The sequence below is a fragment of the Lepidochelys olivacea genome (genome assembly GCF_965140295.1).
Source record: "Lepidochelys olivacea isolate rLepOli2 genome assembly, chromosome: 1".
Lineage (NCBI taxonomy): Eukaryota > Metazoa > Chordata > Testudines > Cheloniidae > Lepidochelys > Lepidochelys olivacea.
In genome coordinates this window covers 7342346-7359197 of record NC_140411.1, presented here as the reverse complement: position 1 = coordinate 7359197, position 16852 = coordinate 7342346, and the positions used below count along the sequence as shown (strand labels likewise).

Sequence of the window (16852 nt, the reverse complement as noted above, 5' to 3'; positions counted from 1 at the left end):
CTGCAATTTGGTATTTGAGTTTCATGTGAACATTTTGGTGAATACCATTTGGTCCTGGTGACTTAAATCTGTTTCATTTACCAAAACCTCCTCTATTAACACATCAATGTGGGACAGTTCTCAGATCTGTCAGCAAAAAAAAAAAAAAAGGCTCATCTCTGGGAATCTCCTTCACATCCTCTGCAGTGAAAACCTATGCAAAGAATTCATTTAGCCTCTCCACAACAGCCTCATCTTTCTTGAGTGCACCTTTAGCAACTCAATAGTCCAGTGGACCCATTCATTGTTTGGCCGGCTGACCACTTCTGGTGTGCTTTGAAAAAAATTGTTGTTACTTTTTGTGTCATTTGCTAGTTGCTTTTCACATCTTTTGAACTAGGTACCAGTATCCACACACCCCATTCCACAAGTACGAGTCACACCCGCAAAAAATCATGAGATTGATTTAAAATAATGAGATTTCAAAATATACTAATGTGGGGTTTGTTTTCACGTGTCTTTGGTTTCTCAGCCTTTGGGCTCACGTGCTTCAGGTTTTCTAGCTTCTTTGCCACTCACCTTTTAAAATAAAGTTTTTTTTAAGATAACTGAAAGCTGAAGTTCCTGTGAAGTCTCTAGATCCCAGCAGCTGGGGCTTTCAGAAAGACAAGCAATTGTGCGAGACTCCCAATAAAATCCCAAGAGGGCGCCCTGCTGGCCCTAACTAAAGTGGAGCACCCAAACAACAAAGGCACTGAGAGTTAGTTAGTGGACAGTTCTGGTCATGCAGTTGGTCAGTGGAAAAGACACTGTTTCCCTCTGTTCCCTCTGCACTGGCTTACAGAGCCCCCCATTGTAAGGAATACAGCTATGTCTTAGACAGCTGGACATAACAGTGACGGGCTCGCAGAGTCACTGGTACCTGAGGCACAGCTCAGACGGTCTCTCCTCGTATTCAGTCATGAGACATGCACAAGCTGGGTAAGCAAGGTCATGCAAATTTTTAATTGAAAGGGGCTTGACCCAAGCGCCTTTCTGAATACCTGCTTTCTCTATTGGACCCAAACAACCCCTTCCCCCAGGTCCAGCTACCTCCAAACTTGGTGATGTTGGACATTTGGATGCAGGCTGGGAGGTCTATCTCCAGCGCTAGAGCAGCTCTCATTGCTCATGGAGCGGTTGGGGGGTCAGGATCAAACCAAGAGGCAGCCTATCAGGGTTCTACTTGGCCAGGCAATTCTCTCCAGATTCTTTGCTCTCTGAAAGTGCATCCTGATTCCCCCCTGTTACTGCTGAGCTGCAGGAGGGGCCCAGAACTCCCTCGTCAAAGGTAGCTGTGCTAATGACAGACTTCATCACCAGGGGCTGTTGGGAAGAGTTCAGGTTCTCGATCCAGTGCCCCATATCGTCCTTATTGTGCACACAGAACTGAAATCTCTTAAAGCACATAGCTATGGCCCCAATCATTATAGCATCTTAGTGCCTCACAGTCTGGAACATATTTATCCGTGCAACACCCTGTGCGGTACGGCAGTGCTTTTAACACCACTGGGCAGATCCAAAGGCCAGAAGGCACCATTGTCATAACCTAGTCTGACCCCCTGCATCACACAGGCCAGAGACCTGCCCCGCAATAATTCCTAGAGTGAGATATTAAAACAGGGGTCAGCAACCTTTCAGAAGTGGTGTGCTGAGTCTTCATTTATTCACTCTAATTTAAGGTTTTGCGTGCCAGTCATACACTTTAACGTTTTTAGAAGGACACTGTAACGTTTCTAGAAGGTCTCTTTCCGTAAGTCTATAATACATAACTAAACTATTGTTGTATGTAAAGTAAATAAGGTTTTTAAAATGTTTAATAAGCTTCATTTAAAATTAAATTAAAATGCAGAGACCCCAGACTGGTAGCCAGGACCCAGGCAGCGTGAGTGCCACTGAAAATCAACTCGTGGGCCGCTTTTGGCACGCAGGACATAGGTTGCCTACCCGTATTAGAAGAACATCATGACTTAATTTAAAAATTGTCAGTGATGGGAATCTACCACGGCCCTTGGTAAATTGTCCCCATGGTTAATTACCCTCATTGTTAAAAAAAATTATACCTTAGTTCCAATCTGACTGTCTCTTGCTTCAGCTTCCAGCCATTGGATTGTGCTTTAACTTTCTCTGCTAGATTGAAGGACCCATTGTTAAACGTGTATAAGTAGGGGCATAGCGAGCAGATCGAGGGACGTGATCGTTCCCCTCTATTCGACATTGGTGAGGCCTCATCTGGAGTACTGTGTCCAGTTTTGGGCCCCACACTACAAGAAGGATGTGGATAAATTGGAGAGAGTCCAGCGAAGGGCAACAAAAATGATTAGGGGTCTGGAACACATGACTTATGAGGAGAGGCTGAGGGAGCTGGGATTGTTTAGCCTGCAGAAGAGAAGAATGAGGGGGGATTTGATAGCTGCTTTCAACTACCTGAAAGGGGGTTCCAAAGAGGATGGCTCTAGACTGTTCTTAATGGTAGCAGATGACAGAATGAGGAGTAATGGTCTCAAGTTGCAGTGGGGGAGGTTTAGATTGGATATTAGGAAAAACTTTTTCACTAAGAGGGTGGTGAAACACTGGAATGCGTTACCTAGGGAGGTGGTAGAATCTCCTTCCTTAGAGATTTTTAAGGTCAGGCTTGACAAAGCCCTGGCTGGGATGATTTAACTGGGAATTGGTCCTGCTTCGAGCAGGGGGTTGGACTAGATGACCTTCTGGGGTCCCTTCCAACCCTGATATTCTATGATTCTATGATTCTATGGTTTGTTCCCCAGCGAGGTACTTACAGACTGTGATCAAGTCGCCCCTTAACCTTCTTCTTTTCAGTAAACTAAAGAGTCTGTCACTCTGAGGCAGGTGTTCTAATCCTTTAATCATTCCCGTGGATCTTTTCTGAACCCCTCTCCAGTGTATCAACATACTTCTCGAACTGTTGACAGCAGAACTGGACACAGGACCCCAGCCGTGCTCGCACCAGTCCCAAACACGAGAGGTAAATTAACCTCTGTGCTCCTCCTTGAGACTCCCCTGGTTGTACATCCCAGTTTTTACTAGCTTTTTCAGCCGTAGTGTGGCACTAGGAGCTCATGTTCAGCTGATTATCCACTATGGCCCCCAAGTCTTTTTCAGTCACTGCTTCCCAGCACTGGGTCACTCATCCGGTAAGGATGGCCAGCATCCCTTCTTCCTAGATGTACACCTTTACATTGATACGTGTGAAAACGCGTATGGCTGAGGAATAGAGGGACTAAGTGGATTGCCCAAGGTCACAGAAGAGGTCTGTGGAAGAGCCTGGAACAGAAGCCAGTTCTTCTGAGTCCCAGGCCAGCACTTTAACTGCTTAAGCAACCTTCCTCTCTGGGGTAGCGGTTGGGGAGGGGTCAGCTGGCAGCTGAGTGTGCTGAGATTATCAGAAACTCAGGGAATTAAACTCCAGTGACATCACTAAAAAGGAACCCAAGAACAATTTCTTTTTCAGATGATAACGCTGAGTCATGCTTTCTCCTGAATCTGTTGTGGGACAAATCCATCAGCCACAGCCGAAAGCAGGGGTCATAGTGGCCAAGCAACTTCACATTAGCCCCCCAGTGTGATGCAAAATGGGTGAATGTGACCCATAGGGACATAGGTCTGGAAAATACCTCTTGGTCAATGAGCCCAGTCCCCTGTTATGGAAGGCAATCCCAGCATAGTGCCCGCTGCATAAACCTGTCAAACTCTATTGGCCACTGTGGGAGGACAGGATTCTGGGCTAAATGGAACATTGGTCTGATCCAGTCTGGCCGTTCTTATGTTCTTACTTGTCCCACTTGTCGAGCTGGGAACAACACTCCCTGTATGCTAAACGCTTATCACTAACCAGGCCTGACTGCAAAAAGAAAAGGAGTACTTGTGGCACCTTAGAGACTAACCAATTTATTTGAGCCTGACTGGACACCTCAGTTTCTTCCCTTCGAGAGCTTGTGACCAGAGCTATACAAGTTTCCCCAGCCTCCTTAAAACAAGTAGCTTTATTAGCAACCACCACAAAGCATTAGAGACAATGATTTTGAAATAACAGGCAGCTGTCAAGCTCTACACTCGTGTATCTCACGTGTCACTATGAGCTAAGTTAGACAGGCTTTCCTCTGGGATAGAGAACGAGAAATGATCCAACTTATGTTCTTTTGGGAAGCTAAGGGCCTCCTGGGACCAGTGGTGTAGCTAGAGCAGGAAAATTGGGTGGGCCTAGCTTTTAAGTGGGCAGGCAATGACAGGGGGCCCAGCTTCCCCTACAGAGGCAGATTAGGGTTTTGTGGGTTCCTGTCTCAATCAGAAAAAGTAAGGTTCCCTCCCCATCCCTTATATACCCCGCCTCATGCTGGGAAAATGGGGCACAGGGGTTTTCACCATCCCACCCCGCCCAGCGCTCCTACCTGGAAGTAGAGTCAGGGCATGGGAGCTTTTCCTACTTCCCCTCCCCTCCCAGCGCTCCTGCCAGGGAATGTGGTCAGGGCACACGGTCAGGAGGTGGGGGCTTATCCCGCTTCCCCACCCAGCAATTCTGCTGGGGAGCATGTCTGAGATGCTGGGCTTTCCCCACGCCCACCGCCCAGTGCTGTCCCAGCTCCCTGACTCGCAACTTGGCAGCCGTGTGGTGGGAGAGGGGCAGTTGCCCACACCCGGACCTCGCTATCCCGCAGGACTGCCAGGTGGACGGAGCATATCCAGGTGACCCCATTGGCCCAGGATCTGTACCTAATCCACTACTGACCCAAACCCGCCCCCACGAGGCACACCCCCATCTGAAGCGCGAGACCAGGAAATCAGCGCTGGAGACCAGCAGAAGAGGGAAACAGCTGGATACCGGGATTTCCAGCTGGTGGACTGGGAGGCTTTGCCCTGATTTGGATGGGCCAGGATGCTAAGTGGTGGGCCCTGGCCCACTCCATCCCACCCATGGCTACACCCCTGCTTCGACCCAGCCTAGTTTCCCTGTGTCTCTGAGAGCATCTCTCCATCTTGTGGAAGCAGCTTTTGCTGAAATCCCTGTGAGCCTGGGCCGTGCGAGCCTAGTGCTCAGGCATGACTGTGTTACAAGGCCAAGGTGTGAAGCTGACCTTTGCCCTCAGACTGCTTTCTCCCAGCCAGACCATCTAAGATGAGGCCCCTGTGCCTGCTGCTCCATTGTTTGGCAGTGAGATCCTTTCAGCCTCAATGGTTTGCAAAGACTGGTCTGGTGACTGTGCTGAAACTCCCGGCATCCCCGTGACACTCCCACACGCCCCTCCAAAATCCCTCTCCTTATTCCTTGTTCCTCAGGGAGAAGGGAAGGGTCCTCCTCTACTGGACCGGTCTCAGGGAAATTTCCACGTAGGGAGTCTTGTGGAATCTCCCTTCACTTCTCTGGCCTGCACTCTAAGTTTGTAATGTAGGACAGGGGGCTGCCGGGCAGAAATCAGATCCTATATTATTAGTATTATAATATTTTATTTTCTTTCAGCAAGATCATAGCTGTGACAGCATCATCATTATCACTCAGCTGCCCATGAGGTAGCCATGTAACTAATCAGAACCATACGAGCAGTGATGACAAGCCCAGATTCCAGGAATAGAGCCTGCAGCAGGGCGGGTGCTGCAGTCCAGTTGGGTAGAATCATTGCGTATCCCCTGTGATTTCGCCTCCTGCAGTTTGCCATTGGTGTGATGAGGGTTAAAGCTCGTGCACACTGAGACAAGCAGCTGAGGTTCCCTGATGGCCAACTGGCTCCCCAGGGAATGTGCAAACATGCTTCATAAAGACACCTGCCTCCCTATCTGAACAGACACTGCCTGCTGCCTGTGCAACCTCTCAGATAGCTCCTTGTCCTTTAGGGTGAAAACTTCTGCTGTCAGCGGCTTCCCTTCTAGCAGGAATTTGGGTATGTTGGCAGGTTTCACCATCTTTGAAATGTGGAGTTTAGGGGAAAGGCTAGAAGCTGTTTCCATTTGCAGATGTTCTATGCAGCAGAAGAGGACTCAGAGGGGCTGTCAGAGTGACTCAGTGTCGGGGCTGGAGGCCAGGCAGCACTAGGAAGCTTGGGAAACCCTCCCCTACATCTGCCCATGCTCCGCTGTGGGCTGTTCAAGCTACACAGAAACCTGACATTCAAAGCAAGCTCACAGTGTTAAAACCCCAATGCCCCAAGTCAGGGTATCTCAAGGGGTCCCATTTCTAGAGGTAACGTATGCTCTGGATCCAATCCTGCCAGGGGCTGAGGGAGATGAGACCCCACGGAATATCAGTGACAAGTTCTCAAATCGCCTCAGGTTCATTTACTCCTAGAAATTTAATCAGCAAATGTATTTTCAAAGGTTTTATTTACGGGCTCAATTGTGAATGTAGGAATTCAGAGCTCTGTTGCTCTGTGGTAACTGATCTGATAGGGCATATTTCTGTTTCCTGATTAGCTGAGGGCACCAGACTTTCTGCCCTGTAGTTAACCTTCACTGTTACAGAGCTACCAGCATCTCTTCCCTCTCTCAGTCTCTGAGAGCCAGATGTCAGGCCTCGTAGCCTTCCCTCTCATGGGGTGAAATCCCTCCATTCTACAACCCTCAGACTGGTCTCTGGGCTAGAGCACACTGTGCGTCAACCATGCTTGCAGAGCATGTCTGAATGGGCTCAGTACCTGTGGTTGACAGGTTTCAGAGTAGCAGCTGTGTTAGTCTGTATCCGCAAAAAGAAAAGGAGTACTTGTGGCACCTTAGCGACTAACTAATTTTGCGTACTAAGGTACAGATGTGTGAATGTTATGCCAAAAATTTTTCATTATATCGAAAGCCAGAAGCAAAGATGTTAGAAACTCTACAGAAAGGAGCAGGGGTAATGCTTAACTGCTTAATGACTTTTGATTTAGAAAGTATTTCAAAAGTACTCCACATCGTGTTTGCAATGGGTTTGCAACTCTTTCTTCAGTGAACTGTTGTACGATACTGACTCCTGGTAACTGAGTAGAAGCCGTTTCTAACACTTATATTCAGAGTCATGCACTCAATACCTCTCCAAGACTCGTGTAAGACTTTCCAGAAAGTCATGAGAGACCAGAAGAGCTGATCTGTGTTTCAGCAAAGAGTTTAGCTGAGGTGCAGGGAAGGGGAGTGGTATAGTAGTTGTATGTAATTGTCCCCCTGTCACTAATTACATGAGCATGGCTGAAGTAACTTGTACACTCAAGTGGATATAAGTTCAATACCAAGGTTTGAAGTATTGACCCATTTGTGATGCCAACTCCTCCCCTGCCCAGCTGAAATAACTGCCAGCGTTAGCTTGTAATTTTCCAAATATCAACAGACCGTTGCACATTGAGAGGATGCAGGTCCTGTGAGGAGGTAGAGAAGCCTATAGGATGGTCAAAACCTCTGGATTCCATCAACGTTGGCCAGGCAAAGCACTTCAGCTTCTCCTGGAGGGATTCTTGGGGATCAGAGTGTATCACTGGGAGGATTTTGTAACAGAAAGTTGATAGAGCCTGGTTCTGATTGAATTTACACATTTAAATCTGGAGTGAGACTGTTGATGTCAATATTATTGAATTAAGAACCTGACCCTAAGAATTTATCCCATATGCTGGAAAGAAGCAGTTGAATAATCTGGATTCTCAAGAGCGCAGAATAAAGTAAGACATATAATGAAGCTATAAAACACATTTATAAATAGCTTCAGTGCAGGACAGATAAATACAATGATCTTTTTCACCATGCACTTGCCATGTGTTTATACAGATGCCATGATACAAGGGGCCACACTCAGATGTGGAGGGCCAGAAAGGATGTCTGTGTGAAGGGTGTAACAGGGTTCAAAAAAGAACTAGATACATTAATGGAGGATAGGTCCATCAATAGCTATTAGCCAGGATGGGCAGGGATGGCTTCACTTGATGATTACCTGCTCTGTTCATTCCCTCTAGGGCACCTGGCATTGGCCACTGTCGCAGACAGGATACTTTGGTATGACCCAATATGGCAGCTCTTATGTTTTTATGTTTTAAGGTCACAATGGTAAAATCATACAGTGCTCAAGTATGTTGCAGAACTCACAACCACAATATACCAATAGGGCCAAGAGCTTAGCAGGATTCAAGGAGGGGCTGGGTAAGGAGAAAATCCAATTACAGTAGGGAGGATAGTTTTAAAAAAAGTTTTCAAGGGGCTCTAAACCTTCCAGATTTACACCACAAAATACATCTAGCTAGTGGGTTATAGGGGGAAATTCCCTGGGACCAGGTTATCTAATAGCTACCTATTGCAGGGCTTCTTACACCTTCCTCTGCACCATCTGGACATGACCATTGGTTACTGGGCTAGATGAACTAAAAGTCTGATGCAGTCTAACAGTGCCTATCTTCCTATCGGTGATGTACATCCAAGACTAAGTTTTTTCTTATCTACCTTGAGCTCTGGGGGTCTATAGATTTGCACTGAAAGCAGAGTGATTTCTCATTAAATACCATCTAATCTCCTCATATTTATTTTTTTAGGTAGGTAATTTCAGAACCCTTCAGACTTGCCTAGTAAATTATGTCAGCTGTCAATGACACCAAATACAAATCTGCAGTGTTCCTTCTCACTGGGATACCAGGTCAGGAAGACGTCTATCTCTGGATCTCTTTCCCCTTCTGCATAACATATGTTATTTCGATATTAGGAAATTCAGTCATTCTGTTCATTGTAAAAACAGATCGAAGCCTGCATGAGCCCATGTACATTTTCCTTTCCATGTTGTCCACCACAGACCTTGGCTTATCGATATCCACCATGCCAACGATACTGGGCATATATTTGTTTAACTCTAGGGAAATCAGCCTTGATGCCTGTTTAGCCCAGCTATTCTTCATCCATTTTCATCAATGCATTGAAACCTCTGTGCTCTTGTTGATGGCCTTTGACCGCTTCATTGCAATCCGTAACCCGCTGAGATATGCTTCCATCTTAACCCTGCCAACAATAGCTAAGATGGGACTGGTGGTTTTGCTAAGAGCGATGGCCATAATACTTCCACTTCCCTTTCTCCTAAAACGGTTCCAATACTGTCGAGACAATGTCCTCTCCCATTCCTACTGCCTGTACCAGGAGGTCATGAAGATGGCTTGTTCGGATATCACAGTCAACAGCATCTATGGATTGTTTACTAAACTTTTACTGATGGGGTTGGACTCACTGCTCATTTTCATCTCTTATGTGATGATCCTCAAAACAGTGCTGAGCATCGCGTCCTACGCGGAGTGCCTCAGGGCCCTGAACACCTGCGTCTCCCACCTCTGCGCTGTCCTGCTCTTCTACACACCAGAGATCAGCTTGTCTATGATACACAGATTTGGGAAGGGCTCTTCTCCCTTGCTTCAGAATCTCCTGGGCTACATCTCCCTGCTTCTCCCACCGCTGATGAACCCAATTGTGTACAGCGTGAAAAGCAAACACCTTCGTGTGAGGATAATCAGGGTGTTTGTCAAGTGAAGGGTTAGTTCATGGGGGGTGGAGGGATAGCTCAGTGGTTTGAGCATTGGCCTGCTAAACCCAGGGTTGTGAGTTCAGTCCTTGAGGGGGCCATTTAGGGATCTGGGGCAAAAATTGGAGATTGGCCCTGCTTTGAGCAGGGGTTTAGACTAGATCACCTCCTGAGGTCCCTTCCAACCCTCATCTTCTATGTGCTTCATCAGCTGGCTCCACCCCTGTTGACACTGGAGATGAAAATCAGGGGCCACCTATTCCATTCTGGACTCTTACATACAAGATGACATGAGCTCCTGATCTCCACTCTGTAGAGAGATATTCAGGCGGGGTCTAAAGCCTGGACTAATGGGAGAGGGGCTGGTGTGGAAGGATAGTATCCTGATGGAAGGAGACCAACGAGTCCGCATTATGTATAAAGTGACTGTGTTTGTGGAGGGTCAGGGGACCGGTGGGATGTTGGCCCATAACAAGCTGTATTTTTGACTGCTCTGACCTCAGAGTTCCTGTCGATATAGTCAATACGGAGAAGGGATGGGGCTGTTGTTTCCCATTACACCTGTCACTGTCCCAGCTTGTGTTAAAGATTCAGGGTCCATGAAAAACGGTCCATGCATGAAAAACGGTGCAGAGGTGTTCTGCTGTTGTAGTCCTGGCCCTTTCTGAGCGCTCTGGGTGCTGTGTGATCCATGGGGGCTGCACCAGCTGTGGACAGGGGCTATTCCAGGGGCACGGACATCCCTCCTTCCCCCACGCCCTCAGCCATGTGCTTGTGACTGACAGGCAGCACCCCACAACCCACGTCTGCACAGTGCACGCCTGCTGGGCCCACTCCCCACCGAGGCACAACAGAGCTGCTTGTGTGAGCTAGGGTCTGACACACAGGAGTGCTGGCAAGAGACTCAGGCCTAGATTCTCTTCCTGTTCACTCCATTTGTACTGCCCCATCAATGCAAAGGGGTGAAATTGTTCCTCAGCTCCCCCACAGAGGCCCAGCTAGCTCCTATCCCAGCCCAGCCCATTCAGTGTAGAGTGACCACCTTTTCAAGAGTGAAAAACGGGACAGATGTAGGAGTTATGACCACTCTGTGATGACACACCTGCCCCACTTCTCCCCCCTGCAGGCCCCTCCCTCTGGGAAAGAGCTGAAAAGAGAGTCAGAGCCACTGTGAGGTGCCCCAGATATTGTACCTACCCTGAGCAGGAGCTGAGGGGCCCAAGATAATGCACCAGCCTATGTGTCTGCCCAGAGAAGATGGAGTGTCCGGAAATCCTCACAGCAGCCTGGGCTCCCGGGGTAGCTGTAACCCTGCTTTTGTGGGTCATAACTGCAAATACCAAATTCAGGACAAACTGCTGAGAAATAAGGCAGACAGACCCCAAAACGGGTGATTATTCTCCCATGTGATATACTAAACCAGGAACACAAAGTTAACTTCTGTTTCACCACACCGGCTAATAAGAAGTCATAAAAACAGGTTCCTTAGATATTCTAGTCCTTATATCCCCATCAAAAACACTAGATTTAAAGATGAGTGGTTCTTTAAATCCAGTTTAATGTAATGGCAGTTGCTTCTGATCCCAAAGGACGAGCCACACACCCAGGTCAATATATAACTCAGATCTTACCCCAAAATCATGCTGATGCCAATCCTTTGGTATCTAAAATCTAAAGAAAAGGAGTTCTAGTGGCACCTTAGAGATTAACAGACTTTTTTTTTTTTAAAGAAAGAAAGAAGTTAAATTGGTTAAAGGTGTCAAATATGTACAATAAATGCAAAGTTCTTCTTTCAGGCTTGTAGCAGTGTTGGAATAAGCTGCTGGCTTGATAAGTCTCTGGTTGCTTCCAAATCACTGGAAGGACCTCAGTCCATTGGTTAGAATGCTCCCATTAGTATAAATTCTTAGTCAAGAGGCTTGACCAGGAAAGAGGCAAACTGGAGGTGTTTCCTTTTATAGCTTCTGTCATATGGAGGAAAACCCATTGTTTCAAAGAAAGCCCTCAGAACAGCTAGTGGAAAATTGCATGTGACAAGATGGGGTTTGGAATCACATAAGCAAGTCACATCTCCATCCATAATTTTGCTTAGTCACAGCAGGAAATCATTACCCATACCCTGACAGTACGTTTGCGGGACAGTCCATTCAGTGTAGATGGGCATCTCCCAGGGTCCATTTTCAGTTAAGTGTTTCTTGATGAGCCCTTAATTTGAATGGTCTCTCCAAGATTTGCAGGCTAACTACTTTGTGGACATTACCCTAGGAGCAAACATTTAAAATTCAGGTACAGAGCCAATAGTCATACCTACAAATACAAAGATCATACATGCATACAGACAGCACAACCGTAACCAGAAAATCATAATAATTTCATAGACCTCTTACATGACACATGTTGTAGAAGATTTGTTGCAAATATATATCAGTGGTTGCAAAAGTGATCTATATGCTCTAGGGTGGCCAGGAGGCATAGCCTCAGGGGAAGTGGAGCAGGGGCAGGACCTATTGGTAAGAGATGGGGGGGGGCTGTCAAGGTTCCTTCCCCACTCTGAACTCTAGGGTACAGATGTGGGGACCTGCATGAAAACCTCCTAAGCTTACTTTTACCAGTTTAGGTTAAAACTTCCCCAAGGTACAAATTAATTTTACCCTTTGCCCTTGGATTTCCACTGCCACCACCAAACTTTATCTGGGTTTACTGGGAAACATAGTTTGGACACATCTTTCCCCCCCAAATCCTCCCAACCCTTGCACCCCACTTCCTGGGGAAGGTTTGGTAAAAGTCCTCACCAATTTGCATAGGTCACCACAGACCCAAACCCTTGGATCTGAGAACAATGAAAAAAGCATTCAGTTTTCTTACAAGAAGACTTTTAATAGAAGTAAAGGAATCACCTCTGTAAAATCAGGATGGTAGATACCTTACAGGGTAATTAGATTCAAAACATAGAGAACCCCTCTAGGCAAAACCTTAAGTTACAAAAAGGACACACAGACAGGGATAGTCATTCTATTCAGCACAGTTCTTTTCTCAGCCATTTAAAGAAATCATAATGTAAAACATACCTAGCTAGATTACTTACTAAAAGTTCTAAGACTCCATGCCTGTTCTGTCCCTGGCAAAAGCAGCATACAGACAGACCCAGACCCTTTGTTTTCTCCCTCCTCCCAGCTTTTGAAAGTATCTTGTCTCCTCATTGGTCATTTTGGTCAGGTGCCAGCGAGGTTACCTTTAGCTTCTTAACCCTTTACAGGTGAGAGGATTTTTCCTCTGGCCAGGAGGGATTTTAAAGGGGTTTACCCTTCCCTTTATATTTATGACAGGGGCTCAGGGGAAAACGGTTTGCAGGAAGTCGGAAGCAATGCTGACACCACCAACAAGGGTGCTAGGGTGTTCCTGAGTAATGGAGGAGGGAGAAGTTGGAGGGTAGGAGACCTTGTGTTTTGGAGAAGACTGAATAAATGTGACCCCACAAAAGGAACCCTTGTTTTAAATATTCCAGGCTCAGAGCAAGTCATTGCAAGGACCTTAGAGGGAAGGGCAGGGTGCCTGCAGGGCCACCTCAAGGCACAAAGGAGCACTCTGGTGTGGCCCCCATCTGCAGGGACATGGCCAGAGTGTGCTGTGCTCTTGGAAGCCATTAAAATCAGGTGGAGGTCAGCCCAGCCCCCAGGCTGCTCTAACTTCCACTGAGGCCAGGAGAGAACAGGCCAACACATCAAACCACTGTAACTGGCTCCATGCCATCCCTGCTCTCTGCAGCATGGCAGGGAGGGGGTGCTCTGCAGGTGCAGCAGAGAAGCCATCTGGGCCTGTCAACAATCAGACGGCTGGAAGGCTGGTCCTGTGGTGTGGGCACTGCTCTGTGACTCAAAATAGCTGGGTTTAATTCCCTCCATGGGCAAACCATTGGCTGTCTCTGGTGGATAATATCCCGGCCCTGCCTCACAGTGATGGCAGGAGGATAAATACATTCAAGGTGCTCAGATAGTCTAAGATCAGGGCTGAGTCAGGGTTCCAGAGAGCAAGGTCCCTGACATTTGTTTTTAAAAGGCCTCTGACCACAGCCTCCTGTGACAGGTGGCTTCTTGGATCCCCGTGATTACAGCACCTTATTTGTGGCAGAAATACCAGATTTCAGGGGTGACAGTGAAATGCATGTGGAAGTCAAATGCATATGGAAATTCATTTCACATATTAAGGTAGTCTATTACTTTCTGACTGTCTGTGATCTGTTTTTGGAAAACCTTCATTCTCCTGTTATGTGTTATTCCTATTGCTCAGATGAAATACTACTTTCTTTGAAGAAAGCTGTGTTAGGGGGCTTATTCCTTCACTCTCCCACATCCCTGGTCCTTCTCGCATGAACAGAGAGCAACAATACCCGAAGTCCGAAGGTGCAAACAATTCAATGTTTATGGGGGTGAACTTCCAGCAAGTTTAATCCAAGTTCCTTTTTCCTTATTTTCGAATCCCAACTTACTTCCTCTTAGCCCCTAATTTCTATACTAATATTCTTATCTATATCTTAGCCAATCCTTCTACTGAAATTTACCTAACCAATCCTAACATATTGTAACATGATTAGCTAACCAATTATATCCCACCACCTTAATTAGTTTATACCCAGCAAAATTAATTATACAGCAGACAGAAACAATCACAGAACCAGACAGAGACCATGCAAATAAACAATAGCAACTACATCTATAAAGACATAAGGGTTTCCCAGCTGTGTCTATTGATAAGTGAGTTCTTACCAGACAGAAAACTACCAACCTAAATTTCCTTTTACATCTTCCAGGCTCTTCCCTTTCTCTGGAGGTGATAGATCGGATCACCTTGCTAACAGCCCCAGATTGACTAGTTTGGAATGTGAGGAGGTGACCTGTCGCTTCCCAGCTTATGGCTGCCTCTGCTGCTTAGCCAGAGGCCTTAGCCTAAGAACAGGGCCTCAGACTGTCACAGGGAGAGAAGGCCCTTACACAGATTCTTTCTTTTGTACCTCTATTACTAGCTAAATGATAAACATAGACCTACATTCTTAAAGTGTAGGCGTTTACAGGCAGGCCTGAATATCTATATCCTAACAGGCTGGCTGGTCACTCTCCTCATCACTAGTCACAGACTCCTAGAGGGAAGAAACACAAGGGCCAAACCCATTCGGACCTGCAGGGTAAGCAGAGTCCACCCGCAGTGTGCAGTAGGCCAGGGGCCAGTTCAAGGGTGGGAGGATCTCTGGGTTTCACAGCCTGACAGGGCGGTTATGAGGCCAGACATGTGGCCCTTAGGGGACAGAGAGGCAGGAGGGTCTGTAATTCTGAGGGGTATCTACATGGCAGAAATGCTGGAGTCCTCAGCCAGTCAGAAAACAGAAATATGACCTATCATACGTGGTACCACAGAGCAACACAGCTCTCATTTCCAGGAGCAAATAAACCTGAGCTCTCACAACCCCTGCCAAGATCAGGCCCCGAGCACACAGCACCTCCAGAAATGGGAGCCCATGAGAAATCCTGACTCGTGGCATCAGGGTTTTAACACTCCAAGCTCACTTTGAATCTCAGATTTCTGTGTAGGCTGAACAGCCCAATGTAGAGCTGCACAGAACATCTGCAAATGGAAACAGCTTGCAGCCTTTCCCCTTCACTTTACATTTTAAAGATAGCGAAAGCTGCCAACGTACCCAATTCCTGCTAGAAGGGGAACCGCTGACACCAGGCATCTTTACCCTAAAGGACAAAGAGTCATCAGAGTGGCTGCATCAGCAGCAAGCAGAATCTGTTGAGATAGGGAGGCATTTTATGAACCATTCCTGCACATTTTCTTGGGGGAAACTAGGCCATCAGGGAAGCTCAGCTTCTTGGCTTAGTGTGCACCATTTTTGACTCCCATCACGGATGATGGCAAACTGCAGGAGGCCAAATCACAGGGGATGCGCAGTCATGCTACCCAACAGGACTGCAGCACCAGCCCTGCTGCAGGCTCTATTCCTGGAATTCGGGCTTGTCATCACTCTTCTTATGTCCCCTGTTAATCAGAAGGCTACCTCAAGGGCAGCCGAGTGGTAACCATGATGCTGTCACAGCTGTGATCGTTCTTAAATTAAATAATGAAGAAGAAGAATATTTGACCAGATTTCTCTCTGGCAGTCCCCTTTCCTGCATTACAGGGAAGAGAGATTGCACAGGTTCAGTATGCATTGTGTGAAAAAGTACTTTCTTTTCTTTGTTTTAAACCTTCTGCCTATTAACTTCATTGTGTGACCCCTGGTTCTAGTGAAGGGGTAATAACACTTCCCTATTCTTTTTCTGCACACCACTCATGAATTTATAGATCTCTACCCTATCCCCCCGAGTCATCCATTTTCCAAGCTGAAAAGTCTCAGTCTTTTTAGTCTCTCTTCATCTGGAAGCTGTTCTATACCCCTAAACATTTTTGTCATCCTTCTTTGTACTTTTTCAATTCAAATATATCTTTTTTTGAGATGGGGTGACCAGAATTGCATGTGATGTTCAAGGTGTGGATATACCATATATGTATATAGAGGCAAGATGATATTTTCTCTCTCATTAACTATCCCTTTATTAATGATTCCAAATTAGGGCTGAGTGTGGAGGCCCAATTTAGGGACACTAGCCCCCAAGGTCCAATTCCTTCTGCCTGAGGCACTGTTACCCGGGGTTCTTTTAACCCAAAGCTCTTGGTAACTTTTACTCTGTGCGAGGTGGTGTCAGGAAATAAATCAGGGGAGACACAACCATCTGACAAATAGATGGCTGGCACAAACATGGCAACACAAGAGTGCTTTCACTTATAGCTAAACTTTACTTAGGCTCAAGCACTTACACAGGTTAGTAAAACACCCCCAACCCTTGATAATTACCTAAACTGAGTGTGGCTCTCGAATGGCACAGTGGAACCTTCCAGTGGACAAATCTTCCGCCTGCCAGTGGGGACCACAAGATGCGTCCAGAGGGAGAGCCTTGAAGAAACCCTCCTGAAGAGTCCACCTAACTCACACTTTCTCCTCGAATTTATACATTAGTAATACAATGACATGTCACTTAAAGAAAATGTGTTAAGTAAGCAGTTTCAAAGGTCAAGCAAGGGGTTTCCTTCAGGTCATCGATTAACCACGTGTGTTTTTTTCAAAGTTTGCATGCCTTGAGGCCCCTAAAATGCATGTGTCAGGGTTCTCCCCCACTCTGAACTCTGGGGTGCACATGTGGGGACCTGCATGAAAGACCCCCTAAGCTTATAGTCTACTAGCTTAGGTTAAAACTTCCGCAAGGCACGGATTTCTTTCCTTGTCCTTGGACAGTTTTGCTGCCACCACCAAGTGATTTACACAAAAATTCAGGGAAG

General features: G+C 46.7%; 2 protein-coding genes across 2 annotated transcripts in view; one reads left to right on the top strand and one right to left on the bottom strand.

The window, feature by feature from the left end:
* Positions 1 to 16852, bottom strand: part of LOC311513771 (olfactory receptor 51G2-like) — a gene marked incomplete at both ends in the record, with an annotated part of 350119 nt that overhangs the window by 7115 nt on the left and 326152 nt on the right. The gene's annotated exons all lie outside the window — the stretch shown is intronic.
* On the top strand, positions 8554 to 9489 carry LOC311513561 (olfactory receptor 51G2-like; the record flags this gene model as incomplete). Its single annotated transcript, XM_084615482.1, has 1 exon — positions 8554 to 9489. One exon carries the CDS (start codon positions 8554 to 8556, stop codon positions 9487 to 9489), a length of 936 nt encoding a protein of 311 aa, XP_084471608.1.